A 24854-nucleotide genomic window follows, 5' to 3' on the forward strand; every position below is an offset into this window, starting at 1 on the left:
GGGGGGGGGGGCAGCAGCACCTCCAGGGATGTTCATTCCCCTGGGGATTGCCTATCTTCTGGCCTGGGCCCTGCAAGTCCAAGGATGGCCAGTAGATGGCAGGAGAGGAGCAGCCAGGGACCGACACTGAGTCCTCCCCACCGTCCCCAGGCCCTGGGCCATCGTTCTGCCTTTGCTTAGCAGGCCCTTCGTGCCACAAAGTTCTGAGAGACATTGGTCCATTCCCCCTATCCCCCGCTCCAAAACGGCATTTTCGGTTTTATGAGGCTTTGAGTTGGATTTCTCTACACATCGAGACTCAGGCTTCTCCTCCCTTCCTAGCACGCAAACTCAGAATCTGAGCAGACAGGGAAGCTAGGCTCACCCCGCCCCCACTCCACTGCCCCTCAGTGTCCCCCACTGCCCTGGCTTGAAGGGTCTGTGGGCTTCAGAGCAAGGGATGTGGAAAAGGGCGAAGTACAGTCCACACGGGCCCCCCTCCTGCCCGTGTCTGTTCCGGCTCCTCTTCCTCTTCCCCACGTGGCAGGTGGGTCCGGGCAGACCGCCCAGGGGCTCCTGCCCAGCCTGGCTAAAGTGCCCGCATTAGAAACGGCACAGGCGGCTCTGAGGTGATAGAGGCTGACCTCTGTCACCTGCAGCTGGGTGGCCGTGGGCAAGGACCATGAACCCCGCTGTCTGCCTGTAAAGGCAGCCTTATAAAATATACGTCTTCTACAAACGTGTTCCGAAGACTGACGGAGAGACCGTGAGTCCCCTCTCCTCTGTCTCTGCCGCCATCGAGCCCGTTCAGATTCTTACCTTTCCGCCTCAGAATGAGCCTCTTATAAGGCCTCTGGTCTCACTCGCCACCCCAGCTCCTTCTCCACTCCGGCCTGAAGAGTCTCGCGAACTCAAGCCTCCAGTAACTCTCGCGTTGAAAGCCCTCCAGCGGCCTCCCCGCGCATCCAGGGTGAAGGCCAGCCCTTCTCTTTGCGTGTAAAGCCCTCAGGACCCGACTCCAGCGATTCTCTGATCACTAACACACACAGTCCCAAACCTCACGTCAGTCTTGCCCGCCGACTGGACGGCCGTGACCCTGGCCCGCACCTGTGGTCTCTGCTCCTGCCGCATCTCTGCCTGGAGCGCCCTCTTGTGCCTTGTCTCCGCGGTGAGCACCTGGCTGTCTTTGACCCTCAAAACGACCTCCGCAGGCAGAACCGACCTCCCCCGACTAGGGCCCCACCACACCCTGTACCCAGGGGTTCGCGGATCAGTTACAGTCTACTCACCTGCTGAGCTGCAAGTGTGTGTGCGTGTGAGTGCGCATGTGTGCACATGCATGTGCGTGTGTATATGTGGGTTCTCCTGGGGGGCCTCTAGCTTCTAACAGGAGATCTCGAAGCATCGACTCCATGACCCAAAAAGTTATTAAGAAGCTATTTTTCTTGAGGCAAACCATAAGAGACTCTTAACTCTAGGGGACAAACTGAGGGTTGCTGGAGGGGAGGTGGAGGGGGGATGGGATCACTGGGGGATGGGCATTAAGGAGGGCACGTGATGTAATGAGCCCTGGGTGTTCTATGCAACTGATGAATCAACGACCTCAACCTCTGAAACTAATAATACACCACATGTTAATTAACTGAATTTAAATAAAAAATTTTTAAAAAGTTGTTTTTCTTGAGCTGGGTACTGGTCATTGAGCTGGACACTCATCCTGCATTTTTCTGGGCGCATAGTACATGTCAATAAAAAGTTTAAGAAAGGTAGCAGGGTGGGCCGGACTTCTGTCATAACATCCCTACTTTGTCACACCCTGTTGACATGTTTCTCCTCTTTTCTTGACCACAAAGGCCTCACCCTCAGGGACAGCGCCATCTTTATACCCTCCAGGCCTGGGGCAGAGCTCCACCCACCCAGCCTGCCCCGCCCGTACTTACTACAGACCAAGGCCACAGCCATCCGCAGGAGCTTGAATTGACACTTCATGCCTGACCAGTTCTAGGGGAAAAGGAGAAAGTGACATTAGTTCCAGATCTGACCACTCCTCTACGGATGTATTTCACTTCAGAAAACCTAACATGGGGCACCTGGGTGGCTCAGTCGGTTAAGCGGTCTGACTCTTGGCTTCGGGGGGCTCAGGTCATGATTTCAATGGTCTTGAGATCAAGCCCCTTGCCGGGGCTCCTGGCTCAGCGGGGGAGTCTGATTGAAGATTCTCTCCCCCTGGGGCACCTGAGTGGCTCAGTCAGTTGGGTGTCTGCCTTCGGCTCAGGTCATGATCCCAAGGTTCTGGGATTGAGCCCCACGTTGGGCTCTCTGATCAGCGGGGAGCCTGCTTCTCCCTCTGCCTCTGCCTGCCGTGCCACCTGCCTGTGCGTTCTCTCTATCAAATAAATTTAAAACATCTTTAAAAAAAATCTTTAGGGGCGCCTGGGTGGCACAGCGGTTAAGCGTCTGCCTTCGGCTCAGGGCGTGATCCCGGCGTTATGGGATCGAGCCCCACATCAGGCTCCTCTGCTATGAGCCTGCTTCTTCCTTTCCCACTCCCCCTGCTTGTGTTCCCTCTCTCGCTGGCTGTCTCTATCTCTGTCAAATAAATAAATAAAATCTTAAAAAAAAAAATCTTTAAAAAAAAAATTCTCTCCCCTGCCCCTCCCCCAACTTGCGCTTGTGCTCTCTTTTTCTCTCGCTCTCTCAAATAAATAAATAAATCTTAAAAAAAAAAAAAAGAGTCTCCATTAAGTCTTGAATGAGGTAGTTGTGAGCAGATCACAGCAGCATGAGATTTCAGACAATGGTGAATTTATTACTGTCATAAAAGCGCTTGAGCTGGAGTAAAGGAGGATGAGAATTCCGATCTAGGGAGACGAGGGCCCTGTCCCCTCCACATGGGCACACGACCCCCGAGAGCTGCAGTGATTGCTGGGGCCCACGTTTGCAGAAGGGATGCAGGGCAGCAAACCAAGCAAAGTCAAAGCAGAACCGTCAGGATGGTAAAAGAAATCAAAATCCGGCCTGTGAGCAATGGATGGACAGACGACCCGGGAGTCAAGTTCACTGTTGTCAAGCATCAAATGAGTCACGGTAAGGACAGGGCACATTCAGGGTAACCTGTAAGCGGAAAACTCATAGATGAAAACTTCAGGGGTTTTTTAAAGCACAGGATGTTTCCCTTTCTAATAAGTTGGAATATTCCATCTTGGGGGATAGGGAGTTTCCCATCACCGAGAGGTTTAAACCGGGGATTGACATCACTTGGGGGCGATGCTCTCCAGAATCAGGCACTGGAAAAGGGGGGAGCCAGATGGCCTTGAAACAGATCCCTCTTTCCCCTGAGAATCTCAGAACACTCTGAACCTCCAAAGCAGATAAACAGAGTACAATTATTCACCTTACAAAAGGATTTTTCACTTTACAAAAGTCTTCGCCACAGGGTTCCTTTGAGGGGCTCTCCCGCAGCACATTCAAAGCACCATTCCATTTGTACAGATACACACACACACAGAAACGAGTCTGGAATCTTCCTGGAACACATCAGCCCTAGGGAAGGAAGCAACCGCAGACAGCCAGGGGCTTCTGTTCCCTCCCACCCACCCACTCTGCCTTTGCCGCCTGGCCCAGGCCCAGCAGAGGGCACGTCTCACACTCCTCTGATGTTGGGGGAATACATGCTCAACGTTACCGGGGCCCTGAGCGCTGGCACATACACTAATGTCTGTGGAAGCTTCGACGGAGCAAGCAAGATGCAGGGCAACTGCCCAAAAGAGGGTACAATCCTGCAGAAGGCGTTCGAAGGCCCGCCCATCGCCTCCCTTTCGCCCAGTATTCGGCAGTGACTGGCAAGCCCGCTTCACAACCGGTGAGGTGGGTGACACGCAGCCCCTTTCGGGCGGGGGGAAGTCTCATCTGTGCTTGCTGACAAGTTCTATGCTCGGAAGCAGATGGCAGGCCACATTGTCGCCTGCTGGTGGCTGCCCACAGGGAAGCCCAGCCAGAAGATAGGGAACAGAACAGGAGTGGGTGCCCTCCACTGGACCTGGTAACCCGATCGAACCCAGCCCTGCCGGCTGATGGTGGGCGGCCCCTCAGCTCCTGCAGGATGAAACCCTAGGGTGGGCGGGTGCTTGGGAGTCACAGCACGGACCATCTCCTGCCAAAGGGCAACACCTGCTGCCCAGCAGCTGATGAAAGGGCCCTCCCACCCCTAGGACACCCCTGGGGCAGCCCTGTGAAGGCGCTCTAACCACTGAAAAATTCTTCCTGCTGCGGTCCGGCCAGGCTTTGCCTCCCTGTCACGTCCACCCATGGATCCTAAGTCTCCCCTCAAAGTGACACCCATGTTCCTAGCAGCATTGTTCACAAAAACCAAAAGGGGCAGAAGCAAACCAGTGTCCGTAGATGGATGAATGGAGATAAAAAGGAATATTATTCACTTTAAAAGGAAGGAAATTCGGACACATTGTAACGAACGAACCTTGAGGACATTATGCTAAGTGAAATAAGCCAGTCCCCAAAGGACAAATACTGTATGAGCCCACTTCTACGAGACACCTAGAGCGGTCGAATTCATAGAGACAGCTGGTAGACGGGGCTTGCCGGGGGCTAGGGGAGGGAGGAATAGGGAGTTACTTAATAGAGAGCTTCAGTTTTGCAAGATGAAGAGTTCTAGAGATAGATGGCAGTGATGACTGTCCAACAGCGCGAATGTACTCGACACTACTCAGCTGTATACTTAAAAATGGTTAAGATGGTAAATTTCATGCTATGGTATATTTTACCACCATTAAAAACAAACGTGATACAGAATACTTCCAATATTCCTCTTCCTCATAAAAACCCTCTGAATGAACATCTTACTAAAGACACTGTCTCTTTCACTGTGTCCTGAGTGATAATATCAGGCAAAGTCAGTCTAGAATAATGTCCTTCAGCTGAGGTCCATGCCCCCTTCAGGCCCTATCTGGGGCCCGTCTTCAAAAGCACCCTCCGTATCTTTGATCTGGCAAGGCCACTGGTGAGGTGGCTCAGAACTCCTTTTTGGCTAGTGTCTTCGTTTGTAAATCTGGGGTAACGTTAGTGCTATCTCAGGTTGTGAAGGTAAAATGAGTTCATACGTATAAAACACTAAGAACGTTGCCTGGCACATGGCAAACATCATGGAAGTGTCTGTTATTATCATGGAGACCTGAGGCAAAGACAGTGGGTTTGCCTTGCACAGCACCTTTAAAAACTTCCGAATGACCTTTGACTCGCCGGGGAGCCCCGGCCTCCCCAGGCTCCCCAGGCCAGCCAGTACCCTTTAGAATCACTGCCTGGCCCCTGAAGGCATTGGAATTGGCCAGGTTGATCCAGTCCCATCTCCAACCCTGTACTTAAGGGAAGAAGAAACCCAGAGTCCAGGACGGCTGGTTCAAGGTCATAGTAAGTTAATGTTGAGATGGATAGGGCCCTCAGTCCAGGGCTCTGTCGGCCCCCAGTTCAGAGACGGGGTCATGTTCTGTCTGTCCCTGCGGGCTGCTCCATCTGCCCCCAAAACGTGGGTCAATGACTTGTCTCCCAGCAGCGGAGGGGTTAAACTACAGTCGCCCCTTCTCACCCGCTGCTTCATTTTCCTGACCCATTATTCCCTCCAATAAAACGCACCAGCGCAGTGAAACAACGGGAGAAAGAGAGAGGCTCTCTCCACAGCCAGCACTGCTGGTATAAATGTGGAACTGCATGCGGCCCCAGGGAACACACATCTTTTGCAGACCCTTTTCGTGGGTCTTTCTCTCCCAGAGCTTTGCAGGGTGAGAAAGAACCCACCCTCAGAAAACAAGGGGGTGCCCAGTCCCCTCAGCATCTCAGCATCTTGTTCCCCTGACCAGTTAAGAGCACAGAGGCTGGGGGCGCCTGGGTGGCTCAGTCGGTTAAGCTTCTGCTTTTGGCTCAGGTCATGATCCCAGGGTCCTGGGATCGAGCCCCCCCCCCCCAGCATCATGCTGCTTGCTCAGCAGGAGGCCACTTCTCCCTCTCCCCCTCTCTGTCAAATAAATAAAAAACTTTAAAAAATTAATAATTAAAAAAAAAAAGAGTGCAGAGGCTGAAACTCAGGCGGGAGCTTGATAGCTTTACATATCCTAGTAGAAACGACTCCCAGAAAACCCAGCACAAGGAAAGGGAGAGCATGACACAGATAAATTAGGGAGCGATTACTTGGCCTATGAAAGGATTTTTATTAATAAAATGAGCCTTACAACATAGAGATCTCGGGTGTCTTTTAGACAACAATCTTTCCTTGTGTTTTGACAATATGGTCCTGTTGCCAAAACTGAGATCTCAAACATGTTTAGGTAAACATCTATCGTATGGAGCAAAGTGTAAGTAAACATCGTGTATATTTAATAATGGAACTCTGGCCTGTGGGCCCCAGCAAAAAGCAATTAATAAATTATTCAATTATGTGTATCTTTATACTTCTAGCATTTTTTAAAAAGATTTTATTTATTTGAGAGAGAGAGTGCGGTGAGCACGAGCGGGGGCGGAGGGGGGGGTCTTGGGCAGAGGGAGGAGAAGCAGACTCTCTGCTGAGCAGGGAACCCAGTGTGGGGCTCGATCCCAGGACCCTGGGATCATGACCCGAGCCACAGACACTTAATTGACTGAGCCACCCAGACGCCCCTACTTCCAGCATTTAAACTAACAAGTCTCGACTGTAGGCCCTCTATACCACCCAGGTTTTTTGTTGAAATATTTTCTGAACTTAATCCCTTGATAGAAGCTGTAAGCTTTTTGGAACTCAAAGTGCTTTTGGGGGGTTTTTTCCTTAAGATTTTATTTTTATGTAATCTCTACACCCAACATGGGGCTCGAACTCCCAACCCTGAGATCAAGGGTGGCATGCTCCACGACTGAGCCAGCCAGGCGCCCCGGAACTCAGAATATTTTTAGGAAAAATAAGACATGCTTTCATTTAAGGCGGAATCTCTCCCTTAAACAGTCCTGAGAACAGAAGTGTTCAACATGCTTCTACTTTGTATCTGAAGTAAAAAGGACACATTTCCTCATTGTTCTCTGCAGTGAACAGGCAAACCATGTAAATATAAAAAGTTACATGTAAACACACGCGCACACTCACACATATGCACACATAGGGTACTCCCAGCTGTGTGGTGATTTGCCACATGGAAAGCATTTTCTCATTCATCCTTTTCATGTCTTTCTCACAACTACCTTGTGGAGAAGGGGTTGCAGATGAGGGAGAGGAAACCCTGAGAAGTGAAGGAACTCACGGCTCTTAAGATGGTGACACCAGGACTCAAATCCAGATTTTCTGACCGTCACGCCCTTTCTCCTGTCTGCTCTGACAAAGTGCTTTATTGCACACGCGTGCGCACACACACACGCACACACCCCAAATCTTCATTTGGCAATTGAAAATACTTAGCATATCTATTAGACGGAACCACATGAAACTGCCAATGTTTGACTGCTTCTGGACCGCAGAAATGGCCACCTTACAGGGCGTGTCCTGATGCCATCTCTGAAGTGCTGGGCACTGAGCTAATTTGGGTAAAGGCGGCCTCTGGGTGAAAGGAAACCAGTGTTTCTAATGAGAACATAAGGGTTTTTTTCACCATCAAATAAGCACCACACAACTTTCCAGGGAAAGGCTACCAGACGTCACGCTCCAGGGACTGCAAAGCTCCCAGGGGGCCAGAGAAAGACGTGTCCTTCTGGAAGGGCAACAGGCTCTTGGGTGGGACTGCTCATGTCCAGCACCACAGGCCATGGGCTACTTGCCAGAAAGAAGGGTAAATTGGAACAAAATGGCTTTCACCCCTCCCTCCTCAAGCGCCATGCCCCACCTCCTGGTTCTTGGGGTGCTCTGCCCTCATTGCGGGAACTTGTGGGGCCTTGGGGCTGTTTCTCATGTGGCGGGGAAGGGCCGGGAAACAGGGCATCTTTAGGAACTCATGTCTGTTTCTCTTAGTTGTGCTGTTCGACCCCCCCACACACACATATGTTGGGGGGAAGGGGGGTTTGTTAGCAGTTACGGCCCCTACAGGAAGGAACTGGGGCAGGGGGAGGGGGAGCGGCGGAGGTGGAATTCAGGGAAAACGCTGTGCCTGGGGAAAGCTGTGGCACTGATACAGAATGACCCATTTAGAAGGGCCATGTGAGGCAGCCCCGTGCTGCCAGGTCCCTCAGCAGACTGGCCTTGTGCGTGCGTGCGTGTATGCACGTGTGTGTGTAAGCGCACGTCTGCACTCACACGTCCACACAAGCTTTCCCACACCTGCTGGCTCTCTCCAAGCGCTCGCGTGACGTTGCCAAAATTCAGACAAGTAGCAAGTGCTGTCAGTGTCTGTCTGTCTGTCTCTCCCCTCCCCCTTCTTTTCTTTCCCTCTGTCCCTCTCCTGCTCTCTCTCTCTCTCTCAATGTCCAAAGGGGACTCTGGTGAAAAGAAAAGGGGTGGTGTGTTGAGCTGGGCAGGTGACAGTGGCATTAATGAAGAAGCAACGGGAGAATTTAGGAACTCCAGACTGTTTTAACTGAGCGTTCACACATCCGCCACGTGGGTGAAGAGAGTGACGGAGGAGGGAGGTGAGAACGGGAGGACCCTGGCGGGAAGCTACGCCTTTTCCAGACACTGTTCATTCATTCCTTCCTTCCTTCATTCAAAATTTAGTTGGCGGGAGTGGGGGGAGACCTGGCAGGCTCAGTCAGTGGAGCATGGGACTCTTGATCTCGGGGTTGTGAGTTCGAGCCCCATGTGGGGTGTAGACATTGCTTAAAATAAGAAAATTTAGTCAGCACCAGCTACCATTTGTCCAGCCCTGTGCGAGTCCCTGGGGATGAGTAAGACCTAGACCCCGCCCAGAGGCCCCCTCCTTCCACCTGCCTCTAACACAAGGACTTTGGTCCCCTCTGAGACTATCAAACTGATTCTAGTTTCTTGCCTTGAAGACTCTGTCTGTGAGCCCACCCTGGCCTCTTCTGCAAGAAGTAGGGAGTTAACATTTATATGGCGTGGTGATAGCTTCACTTTACCTCATTTATCACATATCACAGATGTGGAAACTGAGGCATAGCACGGTTAAGTAATTTGCCCAAGGTCCCTCTTCAGGAAGCAGGTAGCCAGGAGTCAGATTTAGGCTGACTGGCTCCAAAGCCCGTGCTTTTAACCATTACCCTAGAATGCCTTTCAGGAAAAGGCAAAGAAGACCATGGGAAAGGAAGAGCAGTGTCCCGCCACTGTGAGAGGCCGGTGTAAGGGAATGACACTTGAATCGTTGTCAGGAGCTAAGGGTTCAAGTCCCGATTTTGCCACCAGTGGTCAAGAATTGTAACATTTTTTAAAGTCTTTTGTTTTTAAAGTAGGCTCCAAGCCCAGCGTGGAGCCCAATGAGGGTCTTGAATTCACTGAGATCAAGACCTGAGCTGAGATCAAGCATTGGATCCTTAGGGTCGCCTGGGTGGCTCAGTCAGCTGTGTGTCTGCCTTCGGCTCAGGTCATAATCTCAGGGTCCTGGGATCGAGCCCCTGGAATCTGAGCCCCTGGGATCAAGCCCCGAGTCGGGCTGTCTGCTCAGCGGGGAGTCTGCTTCTCCCTCTCCCTCGTCCCTGCTTGTGTTCTCTCTCTCCCTCTCTTAAATAAATAAATAAAATCTTAAAAAAAAAAAAAAAAAGAGTTGCAGGCATCCCCCCCCCCTTTTTTAAAGTAAACTCTAGGCCCAAAGTGGGGCTTGAACACATGACCCCAAGATCAAGAGTCATGTGCTCTACCAACTGAGCCAGTTTCTAAAGTGAACTGGGAAAGGGGCCGACTTAGGGAAATGGGTAATTTCATAACCAAGAAGAAAAAACATGGGGCTCCTGGGTGGCTCAGTCGTTAAGCGTCTGCCTTCGGCTCAGGGCATGATCCCAGAGTTCTGGGATCGAGCCCCACATCAGGCTCCTCCACTATGAGCCTGTTTCTTCCTCTCCCACTCCCCCTGCCTGTGTTCCCTCTCTCGCTGGCTGTCTCTATCTCTGTCAAATAAATAAATAAAATCTTAAAAAAAAAAAAAGAAGAAAAAACATGAATTGTACATGGAAGGACCCCATTTGAAATAAGCCTGTAGAAAGCGAGGAGCGTCTGTGAACCCTACTATCAACCAGGTCTGCCTGGCAATTCTGGGCCTGAGCTGGGGAGTAGACAAGTACTGACATGCAGAGGGGATGCCAAAATAGACACATTGGGACAGGAGGTGCTCACCATCACGATGTTGGCTAGATGGGCAGAGACGAGCGCATACACCCCTCCAGAGGAGCCCACGACTGGTGCAGTCATGTCAGCCACAGACACTGCCAAGGACCCTGGTACAGAGAGAAATCAGGAATTCAAGGAGGCTGGAATGCACTCCCCGCCTCGCCCCAGGCCCCAGGCCCTCGCCTCTAGCAGCCTTGGGGGTAAGACCCCTGAGCAAAGGCTCCATCTCCTCTTCCCTTCATCCCTGGAGCCCCCCAGAGGCCTAATTCATGGCTGAAAGAACCATTTGATTCAAATTTCTCCTTTTATAGGAGACTCAGTGGAGGGGAGGGATCACCTGCGGGTCAGAGCAGCCTCTGTCTCACGTGGTGCCACCTGTCGGGGTTCTGGGCAATAAGAAATAGTAGCAGAGGGACGCCTGGGTGGCTCAAACGGTTAAACAGCTGCCTTCGGCTCAGGTCATGATCCCGGGGCCTGAGATTGAGCCCGCATCTCCAGCATCGGGGCTCCCTGCCCAGCAGGGAGTCTGCTTCTCCCTCTGCCTCTGCCTCTGCCCCTCCCCCTGCTTGTGCTCTCTCTCAAATAAATAAAAATCTTTAGAAAGAAAGAAAGAAAGAAAGAAAGAAAGAAAGAAAGAAAGAAAGAAAGAAGCAGAAGCCACGCACGGGCACCACGCATCAGACACTGGCCACGTGCTTTACGTACACCGTCCCCTTTAACCCTTTAAGAAAGGTGACAGTGGCTGCAGAGGTGAGGAAACGGAGCCGAGTCACTCAGTAGGAAGGGCTGGAACCAGGATGTGAGTCCAGCTTTATAGACACAAGGCCCGTGCTCTTGGCCTCGACAGCAGCCACTCCCCAAACTGGTACAGAGGTCACCATCCCTCCTCCACCATCGCTCTGTCTGCTCAACAGCATCTAGAAACCTGCTTGGCATCACCTCCAACCTCCCTCCAGCCAAGTGAAATCACAAAAGGCCAACAGGATCTCCAGAGCAGAAGGTGGGGGGTTCTCTGGGGGAAAAAATGTCCTTGAAAAGTCCCGGGGAAGAGAGAGAGATGATGTCATACCCTCTGGGGGAAAGGAAGGGTGTAAACTCTGGGTCTGGGGGATGACAAACTTTTGTGCTGGGAGGGAAGCCGGGCAGAGAGGAGAAGGGAAATGTATTGTTCTGGTCTCATTTAAGTGTGATCAATGCTTTGGCTTCCAGGGAAGGACACAGGAGACTAAAAATAACTGGGAGGTAGAGCCCAGGGCTCAGAGGCTGAGAGGTGGCCGGCCTGGGTGAGTGTGCAGAAACCACCACTGGAAAATGCCCGCAGGCTCGGGAGCCAATTAGCCGCTGCCTGGGCGGAGACAGGAGGGACCTGCGGCCGAAGGCCAAACTGCAGGTTCTGCGGAGGTGGGGGGTCTGCTCCTTAGGCCCAGCCCCAGGAGCCAGAGTGCCTGACATCCCTGAGCATGGAGAACCCCCATAATATGATCCACCCTCTCTCCCCTACCTGCCCCCGGGACTTCTCTCAAGGTGCTGTGGCTCACTGAGAGCCTTCAAGCAAGAGATCCCCACAGCAAATCCTGGGTCTCAAGGGGGATGTGATCTCCCAGGAAAAAGCACTGTCATGAACTGAGAACTCCCAAGTCCTTCTCCCCTCCCAGGGTAACTATAAATCTTTCTTCTCCCCTTTCATGCCTTCCCTCTGGCTTTAATTAGGTATTGATCTATTGTCAGATAACTTTTTTTTTTTACTGCCTAGCCAAGGGGTCAGCCATATATAACAGAAAAAAAAAAAAAAAAATCCCAGGATGGCTAAGAGGCAGTCAGTGGGATCTGCACGACAAAGGATTCCCACGCTCTCCTGGCGGCCCGCACAGCAAGGAAGGCTGCATTGCAGGGCTGCAGAGAGCTGCCTGCCCAAACAGCTCATTAATTACCGCGTGGACAGAGGAAGCCCCAGCCTCCCTGGGCTGGCCTCTTTCCTCTCGCGAGTCCCACCAAACCGCCCAGCTTCTGCTCCCTCGGTCTCCCCAGTGTGGTGGGATCCACCAGGGGAAGGGAGGCAGTAGGGAAGCCAGCACGGCCCAGGGTCCAGCCTCCCCACATTGACCCTTCTCTCACCCTACCCATGGATAGAAGTCCCAACCCCAGGGTCAGGGGTCAGTTTGGGATTGTGACAGGAGTCTGGAATGGGGGCGTGGCTGGCAAGTCGTGTGACCTTGGGCACAGCCCCCAAATTCTTTGGGCTTTAGCTTTCACATCTGTGAAATAAAGAGGTCTAAGGCTTTCCAATTTCTGAGCTGTGAAACCGTCTTTTCAAAGGAAACTTTACCCACACCCCTACCCCATGAAGCAGAGCACAGGGAGCCTATGGCTGAATGGGGATGGGGTCTGGGGAGTCAAATTTGCCACCCATGGGAGGGGACCTCAAGAGTTCCTTCAACAACCCGAATCTTGGCCTGAGGTCCAGGATCCAAGGTTTAGATCCTGATTCTAGAATCCTAAAGGGAACAGTCTGGACTCACCGGTCATTCCTCAAGTGGCTGCAGATTAGCCCTGGACTAGAGGGAGTGGGAGAGGTCAAATACAAGCATGGGCATGTGTGCCTATCAACAGACTAATAAAGGCCACCCCAGGGGCAGGAAGCCTGGGCCAAGCAGGATTCTTGACAAGCTCTTTGGAACCTAACCTAACAGCTGACAGTTCCATAAGGCCGGTATGAATTCCCCAGAGGTCATGGGGACAGAGGACAGGGACTGAATGGCAAGCTGGAGGGACACACACATGTCTGCACAGCAGCAGGCCCAAGGACTAGCTCTAGTCGGGGCTATGAACTTTCTCAAAAAAATTCTGGGTCCACACCAGCAGGCAGATAAATTGGAGACTTTATCATCATGCACAGCTGTGATAATTTTAGCCTGAAATATTTAAAGAAGGTGTTTTCCAATGTCTCCCTTGGCAGTTAAAAAAAAAAAATCCAAATAAAAATACCAGAACACCTCCCTTTAAGCAATCTAACTTTATTTATGTATGTATTCTTCCATTCGTTCTACAAATATTTGTTGCTTAACATACGCCAAACCCTGCGTTAGGCTCTGGGAATGCACGCTTGGCTTACAATCTATATAATCTATAAGAAAAGCTTGCTGAAGCCTTAAAATACAGGTTTCTACAATATCTAAAATTTCAGCCATGTAATTGTTAGCCAGATGCGAGAGACACATGGGCCTCAAGCCCTGGTTAGAAGCATGGGGCAGAAGAAGGGTTTCCACTCACTTCTAGGACTTCTTAGCCCTTCTGAGAAAACTGCCTATAAAATGGAGGTGACAATACCCACCTCATAAGACTTGGTGGATACAGGACATAATGTGTGAGAATCCTCTGTCATAGGCGGGGTACCAGACGTGCCTGGCGGAGGTCAGCCACCATTGCTACCAACTGTGACGGCCTTGCCTTGGAAATATTTTCACTGGGCAGGAACTAAAGGGTAGGGCCTGATGTCTATGAAGACCTCTCTGGGTTTCTGATAATATATTATCGGCACAAAGGAAAAGGTCTGCCTTTTGGTTCTCATTGCATATGGCAGTAGTTTGAAACGCAGCCTTTGGGGTCAGGCAGCCTGGGTCTGGGGCCAGCTCTGCCACGTACAATGGAGTCTCCTTGGGCAAGTCGCTGAGACACTCTAAGGCTCAGGTTCTGTACCTTGACAAGTGGCAAGTGCTAGTACCCGCCTTAGGAAGGCAGTCCCTTCCTAACTACCAGGTATCCAGTCAGGACCTGGCTGTCTGTGAATGGGACCCCCTCTCGGACTTGGGAGGCACACGGAGTAGAGAGGCCTGCCCTGCAGGCAGAGCCATCAATTCGATCCTGGAGATCGATGACATGATATATGGTGACCAGAGTGCCCTCTCTGGATCAATGCCTCAGACAGAAGAGCACACGTTAGTTGCTTTACGATACAGCCCCACACCCTGCTGGGTAGTTGGCAAGCCCCCTTCTGTCGGTGCGCCATCCCCCTCTGCACTGGTGTCACTGGGAAGTGTCACCAGCACTGCCTCCCTGCTGGGTGTCATCTGGTTTGGGTGAGGCCTGAGTCATCTTGAATCTGATTTCTGTCTTCTGGATTATTGGCACTCCCACCCAATTGACGGCTAACTGCAAGTATTTTGAGTGTCTTTCCTGTTCCTCGCTATTAACCATCTGGGTCTCTGGGTATCTAGGTAGAGAAAATGTGGCTATAAATCTCCAGATGTCAAGACTTGGGGGGGGGTGCGTGGGTGGCTGAGTAAGTCTGGCACACAGAGCTCCTCATTAGACCTTTTGTTCAAGGATGTGGAAGGTACTGAATGCAGGGAGGAGCTCGTGGGGGTGCTGTCCAAGGTGGCCAAGTTTTCAACACTCAGCACAGAGAGAACTGAAAAAGCTGTGGGGCCAGTCTCCCACGCTGAGAGCTCACGAACTAGCAGACCAGCCTCGCATGGGTGGGTGGGGTGGGACCCTGCCCTCTCGGATTCTTGAAGCCACTTCAGTTACTCCCAGGGTCCCTGTTTGCCTGTTGTTTACAAGGTCACCGGTGCCCTGCTCTCCTGATGACAACTTTAATGCCACTCAGAAAGGATTAAGATCTTACTTAAACATACACCCAAAGCCCCCTTGGGCACAGCTGTCAAGGTGAAGAGCTGAGGCGGCAAACCTTGTTAAAAAAAAAAAAAAAGCCAGCTATAAAGTTGGAAACATCACGAGGGAGATCCCTCTGTCCAGAAACCTGGTTGGTGCAGACTTTTCCTGCAGAAACGCAGTCTGCTCTCCCCAGCTCACCCCAGCCTGCCTCACCTCCACCAGGGAGGGAGAGGGGGAGTCCCGCTGGTCATAGGGCACCCCCTTCTCCCCCCTGACTATTCTCAAGGTCATGGTCCTCTGCCATGTGAGCAGAGTCAGCGGGGCCCCAGTCTCCTTCAGCTGGCATGGGTGCTCGCCAACTCTCAGGCCAGACTGTTTCCTGTTAGCAGTGAGTCAATCAAGAGGACATGTGCTGGCCTTGCTGGAGAAGGACCTGGCTCCACCCACACCTTGGATGTCCCTGCAGGAATCTCACTGTCCCCAGCACGGTTTACACAGCCCTCTTATTTCACCTGTTACCTCCCTCTGTAGTCCTAACATCCTACAGGCAAATCTGATTAGTTCCTTCCTAAAACCTAATGGGGCCAAGAGAGGTTAAGGAATTTCCCCAAGCTCACATAGCTTCAGCATGGCAGTGTAAAGAGGAAAGTCTCCTCCCCTTGCCATCACACGCCTCTCCCTGTGGACGGTAATCCCCTTTGCAGCCCCCCCCCCCCCGGGCACGGTGGGGCGATTGGCCTGGAGGACAACCCTAATAGTTAGGAGCCTTGGGGATGGGGTCCAGTGTCCCTGGGAGCCTGGGACTTGCTCAGTCCCACAGGGTCTCCTCGCCGCTCTGGGGAAGTCTACCCCTGTGGACTCGTGGCCCACCTGCCTACCTGCCACAACGCCAGCCACGTAGACAAGCCCAATACGGGTTGCTCCGTGCACCATCTCCAAGGGCACCCCCACAAGGAGCTGCAGTACCACGTTGAGTCCCAGGTGTTCTATCCTGTATAGAAAGACCACACTCCATCATTCATTCATTCATTCATTCATTCATTCATTCATTCAACAAACACTGTATGCCAAGATGCAGGGGATCCAGCAGTGAATTATACCTGCTTTGAGGAGCTCATGATCTGGGTTGGTGGGGGGCAGGAATTACAATGCAGACAGACCATCCTGGAAAGAGCATACCTTGCCTGCCACCTGGGACAGGAACGGTGCAGGGCCTGGGCAGTGTTTGGCCACGTCTGCACTTGCCATAGTGAAGAGGGGGGCTAACCATGGTCGAGATGCAGCAAATCCATTGACTGACACATGAGAAGCCAAGGCTCAGAGAGGGGCATTGCCTGGCTTAAAATCACACAGCCCGGGTTCCTCATGTGCAGAATCTACTCCACTCCCCAGGCCTTGAGGTTGCTCTGGCTCCCTAGTGCATGTGTAAGAGCCACTGATATTTAAAGAGAAAGATGGTTTCAAAACAAGTGCAAGCATTAGAGGCAACTCTTAGAACTTAATAATTCAAAGTTATCCCTTAAGATCTTATACAGGAGACTTCTCCCTCCTGGTGTGAGAAGGGACCCACTTTACTCCCAAACTCCCGGGGTTGGGTTTTCTTATTCTGTGAATACCTCCCTTTTTATACTATCATACATCTGTGACCAGATCTTGTTGCTTAATGGTGTCTAGCTGAGTGCACCTGTTACTAGAAAAACTGTAACATTATGATCACTACATCAATGGGTGCTTTCAAGTTTACAAAACACTTGAACATCCATTATCTCATTTAAACCATGCCTACAGCAGCTGCACAGCTCCCTGGGGATGTTAAGTTATAGGGTAACAGAGCACATCATGGGGGGACCCTGGCCTGGGTCACAGCCCTCGTCCTGGTCTGCAGGGCTCTGCCTGGAGGCCAACTGCTGTGCCACTCAGGTCCACGTGGGCACCTGCCCGCCCGGGAGAGCACCTGTAAGGCAGCTCAGACAGATGAGGCTCTGTCCTAAACTCCCACCACGCCTGGAGTCTTCTAGCCCACACCGACTGTGCCAGCTGAAAGGTTAGAAGCATCAGACAAGTGCACTGGAAAGGAGCCGGGTGGTAGCATCAGACTCAGTCCTTGGTTTATAGACGTGAGCCCGAGGCTAGAAGATGCCAGGTGAGAGGAACCCAGGGCTCCTGCCTCCCAAGCCGAGCTCCTTCCTCTCTACCACCCTGATTTCTGGATTCACGGGCCCAGAGTAGGCCCCCCGCCATCATAGGTCCCCTTGCTGGGTTCTCCCCACATGCTGGCCAACCATCCCTATCTCCTGCCTGCTGCGGCACGGTCCAAGAGCCCCTCTCTCAAAATCACACACCAGGAGACTCATCCCCGGGCTCTCCCAGGCAGACACTGCCCCATCAGAAGCTTCAGCCAGAGAAAGGCCGGAGGCCACCCCTACGGGCCTCAGCTAAGAGCTTCTGTGCCTTGTCCGCTTTGGCCTCCGGGCTTTTATCTCCCAGAGTCAGGGAATGGACAAGGAGACTCTGGAGGCTTGGTGCATGCTTGTTCCTCACCCCAAAGGCTCAGGGAAAGCCAGAGGGCAGTCCCGGAAACAAGACAGGCAGTTCCATCCCCTGTGCAGTCAGAGGCTGGGCAGCCTGAGCAGGGAAGCCACCCCCCACCCCCCGTTCCTTGGTTCACAAGAAGACCCATGCATGATGAGCCTCCCTCATTCTGCTCCTTACTCCTGCGAGAGCAAAGCCTGGGACACGGCAGGCAAAGCATCAGCCTGTGTGAACCATCCCCTCCACTGGCTCAGAGTGGAAACATCCATTGGTAACCACGGACATGGCTCCTCACGCTTCAGTAGGTGCAGCCCAGTTAGGGGTTGGCCCCTGTGCTGCTCTGGAGGCCCGGGGGGGGGGGCTCACAGTGTGGCTCCCTCTTGGCCATTGTGGGTCTTCCTGCTGAGGAATGGGAATGATGGAGCCGTGGGGGCCAGAGTGATCCCTTTCCCATTTCCAACCCCAGGGACAGACCCCCCCCCTCCCCCCAGAGCGACTCCCAGGTGAACGGTGAGCCCTGTCACTTCTCTCTGGAGAGGCTGTAGAAGACACAACACAGGTCTAGTGTCTGGGACTCTGCTTTCCTAACTCAGCACTTTGACTGTGTGAAAACAGTCTACAGCCAAGATCATGCTCTTCAGGGGACTGGCACCTGGGTGGTCACCTGGCCAGCCGGTAGTAGGTCCTTCTCATGAGGTAGGAGGCACCCGTGAGAACCGACTATATGCCAGCCCCAAAAGACACCACACATCTGTCAACAGAAACTACCAGTATTGCTAGAATTCCTCAAAAAGACTCTCACCACCTATGGAGACCACCTCAGGAGAAAAGCACGTTCAAGAAATCTGTCCTTTATTTCACTTAAAGGGCACTCACATACACACAGCGTTTGTGGACAATGAACTTGGTTGCTAACCGCATGTCCTTTTTTGCTTTGGCCACTAGGAAGCTCAGAATAAACTTATAACTTACATTTTACTGCTCTCGTTGTGGGTGGGCTTAAATTGAGCATTTTTGTCCATCTGTTTCCCCTTCCCCGGACACTGTCAATAATTAACTCATATGTCTTGGTATTAGGTAAGTTTCAAGGACCCACCTCAAATGCTGTGCCCAGGGAAATAAAAGTAACCTAAAATGTATTTCAATCTAGGCTCCTGGACCTCCTACTTACCCACAGGGACTCTGGCTAGAGTGAAAGAAGGCAGGTGCTCACCCCGCGTGCATGAAGATGTAGGTCAGGAAGCGCCATGCCTGTGCGCGGAGCTGCGGGTGGTAAACCAGGGAGTTCTTCAGGTACCGTGGATGGGTTACCTGCAGCACGAACTGGTCCAGCGACACTCCGTTGTAGAGGAAAAAGGCAACCTGCATGAAAACCCAGGATGGCGAGGGCCTGTTACTAGACGCAAGACTGCCCGCGAGCCCCTTCGGTGCTAACGCTCGCGATCCCTGCTGGAAGTTGTCCCTTTTCCTCCTCGGAGAACGAGGGACACCTGTAGGGCCAGCATGCAGCCTAGCTTTCAACCACCTCTCCCCCCACTTCTGTTTGATTATTTTGGCTTTTTTTTTTTTTAAGATTTCATTTATTTATTTGAGAGAGAGCACAAGCAGAGGGAGCTGCAGGCAGAGGGAGAGGGAGAAGCAGACTTCCTGCTGAGCCCAGTGTGGAGACTCGATCCCAGGACCCCGCGATCATGACCTAATCGAAGCAGACGCTTACCCGACCGAGCCACCCAGGGGCCCCTCTGTTTGATTATTTTGTATTAAATGGCCACAACATGGCCACATGGTCTCTGTCCGCATCTCCTCGTGCTGGGCAGGAAGCGTTCGGGGGGTTTTAAACTAATTGCAGTGGGGCGCCTGGGTGACTCAGTCGGTTGAGCATTGGACTCTTGGTTTCGGCTCAGGTCATGTTTCATGGTCGTGGGATCGAGCCCCACGTGGGGCTCTGTGCTCAGTGGGGAGTCTGCTTCAGATTCTCTCTCCCTCTCCCTTCCCGTGCTCGCTGTCTCTCTCTCTCTGTTTCTCCCTTGCTCTCAAATAAATAAATAAAATCTTTAAAAAAACCTACTTGTTGTAATAATTTACATACCCATTTGGGGTAGGAGGCAACTCCACATAAGGAAATTTTTTTTAAATTGTGGCAAAACACACATAACATAAAATTTCCCGTCTCATCAGTTTTAAGTGTTCAGCTCAGGGGCATCCAGTGTATTTACGTCGTTGCCCAACCGTCACCGCCACCATCCACAGAAGTCTTCTCATCTTGTAAAATGGAAACTCTGTCTCCGTTAAACGCCAACTCCCCGCACTCTCCTTTCCCCCAGCCTGGCAGCCACCATTCTACTTCCTGTCTCTATGAACTTGACTCCCCCGGGCGCCCCATCAAGGAGGACTCATACAGTGTCTGTCCTTTTGTGGCCGGCTTATGTCACACAGTATCGTGTCCTCAAGGTCCCCTCATGTTATAGCACGTGTCTGAATTTCCTTCCTTTTAAAGGCTGAATACTATTCCTCTGAATATATAGATCACAGTTTGTTACCCATTCATCCATTCACTCAACATTGGGTTGCTTCCACATTTTGGCTATTGTGAATAATGCTGCCATGGAGACGGGTATACTAATGTCTCTTTGTGTCCCTGCTTTTGATTTTTTCGGGTATATACCCAGAAGCGGGGTGGCTGGATCACATGGTAGTTCTGTTTCATTTTCTGAGGAACCTCCATACCGTTTGTGGTAGTGGCTGCACCATTTTTGCGTTCCCACGCTCAGTGTACCAGCGTTCCCATTTCTCTGCCTCCTCGCCAACACTCCACAGGAGCTGATTTTGCAGATGAGTGAAGCATACTTGTTTACCCCTAAAAGAATTTTATTTTTTTTCTAGAACTCTTCCTAAAATGGATCATTCAGGGATGCCTGGGTGGCTCAGTCAATTAAGCATCCAACTCTTGATTTTGGCTCAGGTCGTGGTCTCAGGGTCGTGAGATCGAGCCCAGCGTCAGACTCCGTGCTCAGCCTGGAGTCGGCTTGGGGTTCTCTCTCTCTTCCTCTGCCCTTCCCCCCATTCTCTCTCTCTAACAGATAAATAAATAAAATCTTAAAAAATAAAGGGGCGCCTGGACGGCTCAGTTGTTAAGCGTCTGCCTTAGGCTCAGGTCATGTTCCCAGCGTCCTGGGATCGAGCCCCGCGTCGGGCTCCCTGCTCAGCGGGAAGCCTGCTTCTCCCTCTCCCACTCCCCCTGCTGGTGCTCCCTCTTTCGCTGTGTCTCTCTCTGCCAAATAAATAAATAAAATCTTAAATAAATAAATAAATTTAAAAAATAAAAATTAAATTAAAAAATAAAATGCATCATTCAGGGGCACCCAGCTGGCTCAGTCGGAAGAGCATGTGACTCTTGATGTTGAGGTCGTGAGTTCGAGCCCCATGTTGGGTGTAGAGATTACTTAAATAACCTTTTTTTTAAAGAATAATAAAATAAGATAAAACGCATCATTCATGTCCCCGCGCTCCTCCTCAGTGTGTCTGCACACTCTTTTAAAGCTGTCTCAGGCACTGATCTGAGCTGTAGGAGTGAAGTCTTCTCCAGCAACTGATGGGGTTTTCACTCCTACAGTAAATGCCCACAAATTCCTCAATTTCTTTAAGACTCAGGTCTGCTTCTAAATTTTTCGTCTTCTCCCATACTTTCAGGTTGTCAGCAGGTTGTTAGCCGGGTACTACAACCGGGTTCTTACGCCCTATTACTGATCGGTCGTGAGCCCCTTTTAGTAGCTTCTTACCGTGTCCCTTCCATTCTCTGTTATGGAACCTTAAAATCAAGTTCCTAGAACTGTTATGTAAAACAAAAGCTTTGGGCTTTAGTACAAGTACTTGGAAATAGTTATTTCCGTATTTTCTTCTAGATTGGAGGTTTGTGTTTACATAGCTGAAGTTTCTGGAAATTTGAATCCAATCTGGACACTCAATCTGGCCTCTCTGGATGACTGTGGATAAAGTATTTGAAATCTCTGGTCGTTGGTGTCCTCGCCTGGAAACGGGGATGCCAGTGCCTATCCTTCCAGGGTGGTCATGAGGTTCGAAGGGAGTGAAGTACCCAAAGAGCCACAGCAAATGAAGCTATAATTAGTATGGGGTTCAGGGCCCCCCAGCAGGACTCCCCTGGGCTCTCCCGGGAACCTCTCGGTCCATCTTTCACAAGGCGGGTGGCCTGGCAGCGAATACAGCTCCCGAGGCAGCTCATTATTATTGGTCCTCAAATAGAACTTAATAAATAGACCAACACAGAAAGCATTTGGAGAACGATTCCAAGAATATGGGGGATTAGGCCCATGGCTCTGGAAGAGAAATCTCTGCTGACTCTAGGAGCTGGGGTTGGGGGCCCACAAGGTTGTAGGCTGAACAGCCAAAAGAATTCAGAGTTTCTCACACATGGGCACTGATTCAGAAAGCTGTCCCTTTGGACTCAGTTGCATAAGCAGAAGACGTTTAGAATAACAATAGGTGTGGATGATTCCCAAAGGGGAGAATGTTCTTTCAAAGTGCGTTAAGCCCACATTTACCTGTTCATAAACACCCCTCCCATATGCATTTGGAATGCTTTTGCCTTCAGAAAGCACCACCAGCCACTCTTGCTCTAGCCAGAAGAGTCCTATGGGAGGAGGGCAGGTCTGGTTATCCCCACTTTACAGGTGGGAGATGGAGTCCCAGGGGAGCAAACCACTTGTCCGCATTATTCGCTCAGGGAGGAATTCAAATAACTTGGTTTTAATGAGTTAGCCTGGCTAACTACTGCCCATCAACAAACTTATTGGACCGCTTGTGGTGCTGCGGTTTTGGGAGGGGTGGAAATATGGGGATTCTGCTGTAGTGAAGATGGCTTGGTAATAATCTTCGGGCTATCCTTGTGGTCCAGGGGTTAGAACCACACTTGCAGGCACTGTCATGGGGCCTGACTGCTCAATGCCAGCTGATCCTCAAGCACTCCCTTTTGGCGAGAAGATGCCATCCTTCCCCTCTCGATCTCAGATAGCCTCCTGCTTCCCCACCCCCTCCCCAAGGCTGAGCAGCGCCCTCTCCACCCCCGCCCCCACCCCATCCTTGCCTCCAGCAGTGTGACTGTGATCATGAACCAGGGCGGGGGGCAGCAGGTGTAACTGTCGTAGTACCACTTCCGGTCAATCTCCCGGGGCAGGGTCTCGTAGGCCACGTGGCGGATCAGCCGCTGGGAGAGGTTCAGCCCCTTCTCCTCCAGTAGGGCTTTGCTGCAGAGCCTGCGGTTCCCCTGCAGGATGGCCTGGCGGAAGCTGTTGGACCGCTTGTTGCTCATCTGCATGGACACGTGGGGGGCAAAGGGTCAGCACGGGGGTCTCGGGGCAGCCCTGAGCCGCTCCGCCAGACAGCACATTCCTTGGACCAACCAAGCCTCATCCCACCTTCCTCTTTCTTCTATAATAGTGAACAAGAGGCAATATTCACTGAGAACTCCTGTGGCCGAGGCGGTTCTAAGCTCTTCACGTTGTGTTGGGCTCACTGGATACTCTTAACTGGTCTACCTGTTAGGTAAGGACTAGGAATATCCCCGTTCTACCAAATCACAGAGGGTTTTAGGAATCCACCAGGTTCAAACCCAGTAAGGCTCCGGAACCTCTGCTCACGTTCACTGTTCCCTCCTTCCAGGCGCCCATCCGTCAGCTGTCCATCACAATTCACTGGGCAACTACAAAGTGTGGGCACACAGTCAGACACGGGGGGACTGGACGCGCTCAAGGCAAGGAAGCAAGCAGCAATCATGGTTCCGAGTGAAGGCCGCCGAGGGTGCAAGAAGGCGGGAGCCCAACCTGGAGGAGGTGGTAACTGAGTGAGAACTGAAGGACGATGAGTTCGTGTCCTCAGACATCCTTGCTTGGGAAGAGGTGGGCAGACCTTGGTTAGATGGGCGAGTTTGTAGAGAGGTCTCTAGAACTGGAACCCAAAGTTATGCTTGGGGGAGCCCATCACTCCTGAAGGGGTTTAAGGGGCCTATAATGCCTAGTGAGCCCAGGAACTGGTTCTAGAACTTTGTCTGCAGACCGGTCCTACTCTCGGCAGCCTAATGCTGCCATGATGAATCCTCACTGGTGTCCTGGCTGCCTCGCTCTGTGGCCGGTCCTGCTAACTTCCAGCCTCCCGGGGCCTCTGTCACCTCCCACCTGCCCTCCATAACCATGCTCTAGACCCTTCTTATGGGGAGATAGAGCTCTCCCAACCCCAGAGCCCACAGGGCTGCCTGGGGAGCTGAGGTGGGGACTAGCGACATATTCCTGGGGCTGTGGCCTTAGCAGTGGGCATTTGGCTGATCCTAATGGCAAAATTCCAGAGATGGCTGGCCAGGTGAACAGGGATTTGAAGCCGTGTCAGGAGGGAGTAACCAGAGAGGATCTGCGTTCAGAGCAGGCCAGGTGGAATGAGCTTCTGTCTTCAGTCCCCCTTTTCCCTTCCTGGGTTCTATGGTCTTTTGCCTTGAAAATCTGGCTTAAGGCTCGCCTCCTCCAATAGGCCTTCCCAGATGAACCCCTTCTACTGATTCCTATTCTCATCCTCTCCATGCCTACAAAGCTTGGATCTGGTTCTTGGTGGCACAGGAGGAGTTCTGGAAATGTGGGCAGAGCTTGGGGCTCCAAGTTCAAGGCAGGATCATGTTGTCAAGCTGTTATCTTTTTCTTTTTTACGAACTAGTTTTTTAAAATTTATTTTTAGAGAAAAAGAGAGAGCTCACAAGGAAGAGGAGCAAAGGGGCAGAGGGAGAGAGAGAGAATACTAAGCAGGTCCCACGCTCAGTGCAGAGCCCAACACGGGGCTCAATCTCACGACCCTGAGATCACGACCCGAGCTGAAATCAAGAGTCAGACACTTAACCAACTGAGCCACCAGGTACCCCTGTCAAACTGTTTGCGGTCACTCTTACCACCCTCTCTCCCAGTCCCCGAGCGTACACAGCATACATACGCACACTGCATCCCTGGCCACATCCTGAAAACCGATGCCAGGGGTGGGCTTGACACAAGATCAGGGGAAGCAATGTGCACACACACCCACCATTTGCCTGCACGCTGATGTCCCTAGAACTGAGCTGGGTCTCGGGCCTCATGGGGCTTACAAGGAGAGGCAAATTATTATAAAGATGGGGACTAGGGGCGCCTGGCCAGCTCAGTCAGTACAGCATGTGACTCTTGATCTTGGGGTCGCGAGCTCGAGCCCCACATTGGACAAGGAGATTATTTAAATAAATAAAAAATAAAGATGGGGACTAAAGCTTGGAGAAGGTGAGTAATTTTCTCAAGGACCCAAAGAGTCAGTATTCAAACCCAGATACATTTGACTCCAGAGCCCATGCCAGCCTGTAGGGTACTCTTGTGCCATTAGATAAGGGGGTGGAGTCTTCTCTTGTAGGTGGATGCACCCATTCTAGGCCTTGGTGAACATAGCCCAGGCCATATTTCCGTCCCCATGCATC

General features: G+C 51.7%; 1 protein-coding gene across 4 annotated transcripts in view; it reads right to left on the reverse strand.

Annotated features, from left to right (window-relative positions):
* RHBDL3 (rhomboid like 3) overlaps positions 1-24854 on the reverse strand; it is a 57848-nt gene that overhangs the window by 14882 nt on the left and 18112 nt on the right. For 3 of the 4 annotated variants that reach the window (XR_005837478.1, XM_040641008.1, XM_040641007.1), the window contains 5 exons: positions 22464-22688; positions 18576-18724; positions 15709-15821; positions 10223-10323; positions 1920-1980 (listed from right to left, as the gene is read on the reverse strand). Coding sequence is in view for 3 of the 4 variants with exons in the window: in XM_040641008.1 (XP_040496942.1) it covers positions 1920-1980; positions 10223-10323; positions 15709-15821; positions 18576-18724; positions 22464-22688 (649 nt within the window). In the remaining variant the exon portion in view is untranslated. The remainder of the gene's footprint in view (positions 1-1919; positions 1981-10222; positions 10324-15708; positions 15822-18575; positions 18725-22463; positions 22689-24854) is intronic. The other variant, XM_040641009.1, reaches the window with a different exon arrangement.

This window comes from Ursus maritimus, unplaced genomic scaffold, assembly GCF_017311325.1.
Source record: "Ursus maritimus isolate PB19 unplaced genomic scaffold, ASM1731132v1 scaffold_24, whole genome shotgun sequence".
In the NCBI taxonomy this organism is placed as follows: domain Eukaryota; kingdom Metazoa; phylum Chordata; class Mammalia; order Carnivora; family Ursidae; genus Ursus; species Ursus maritimus.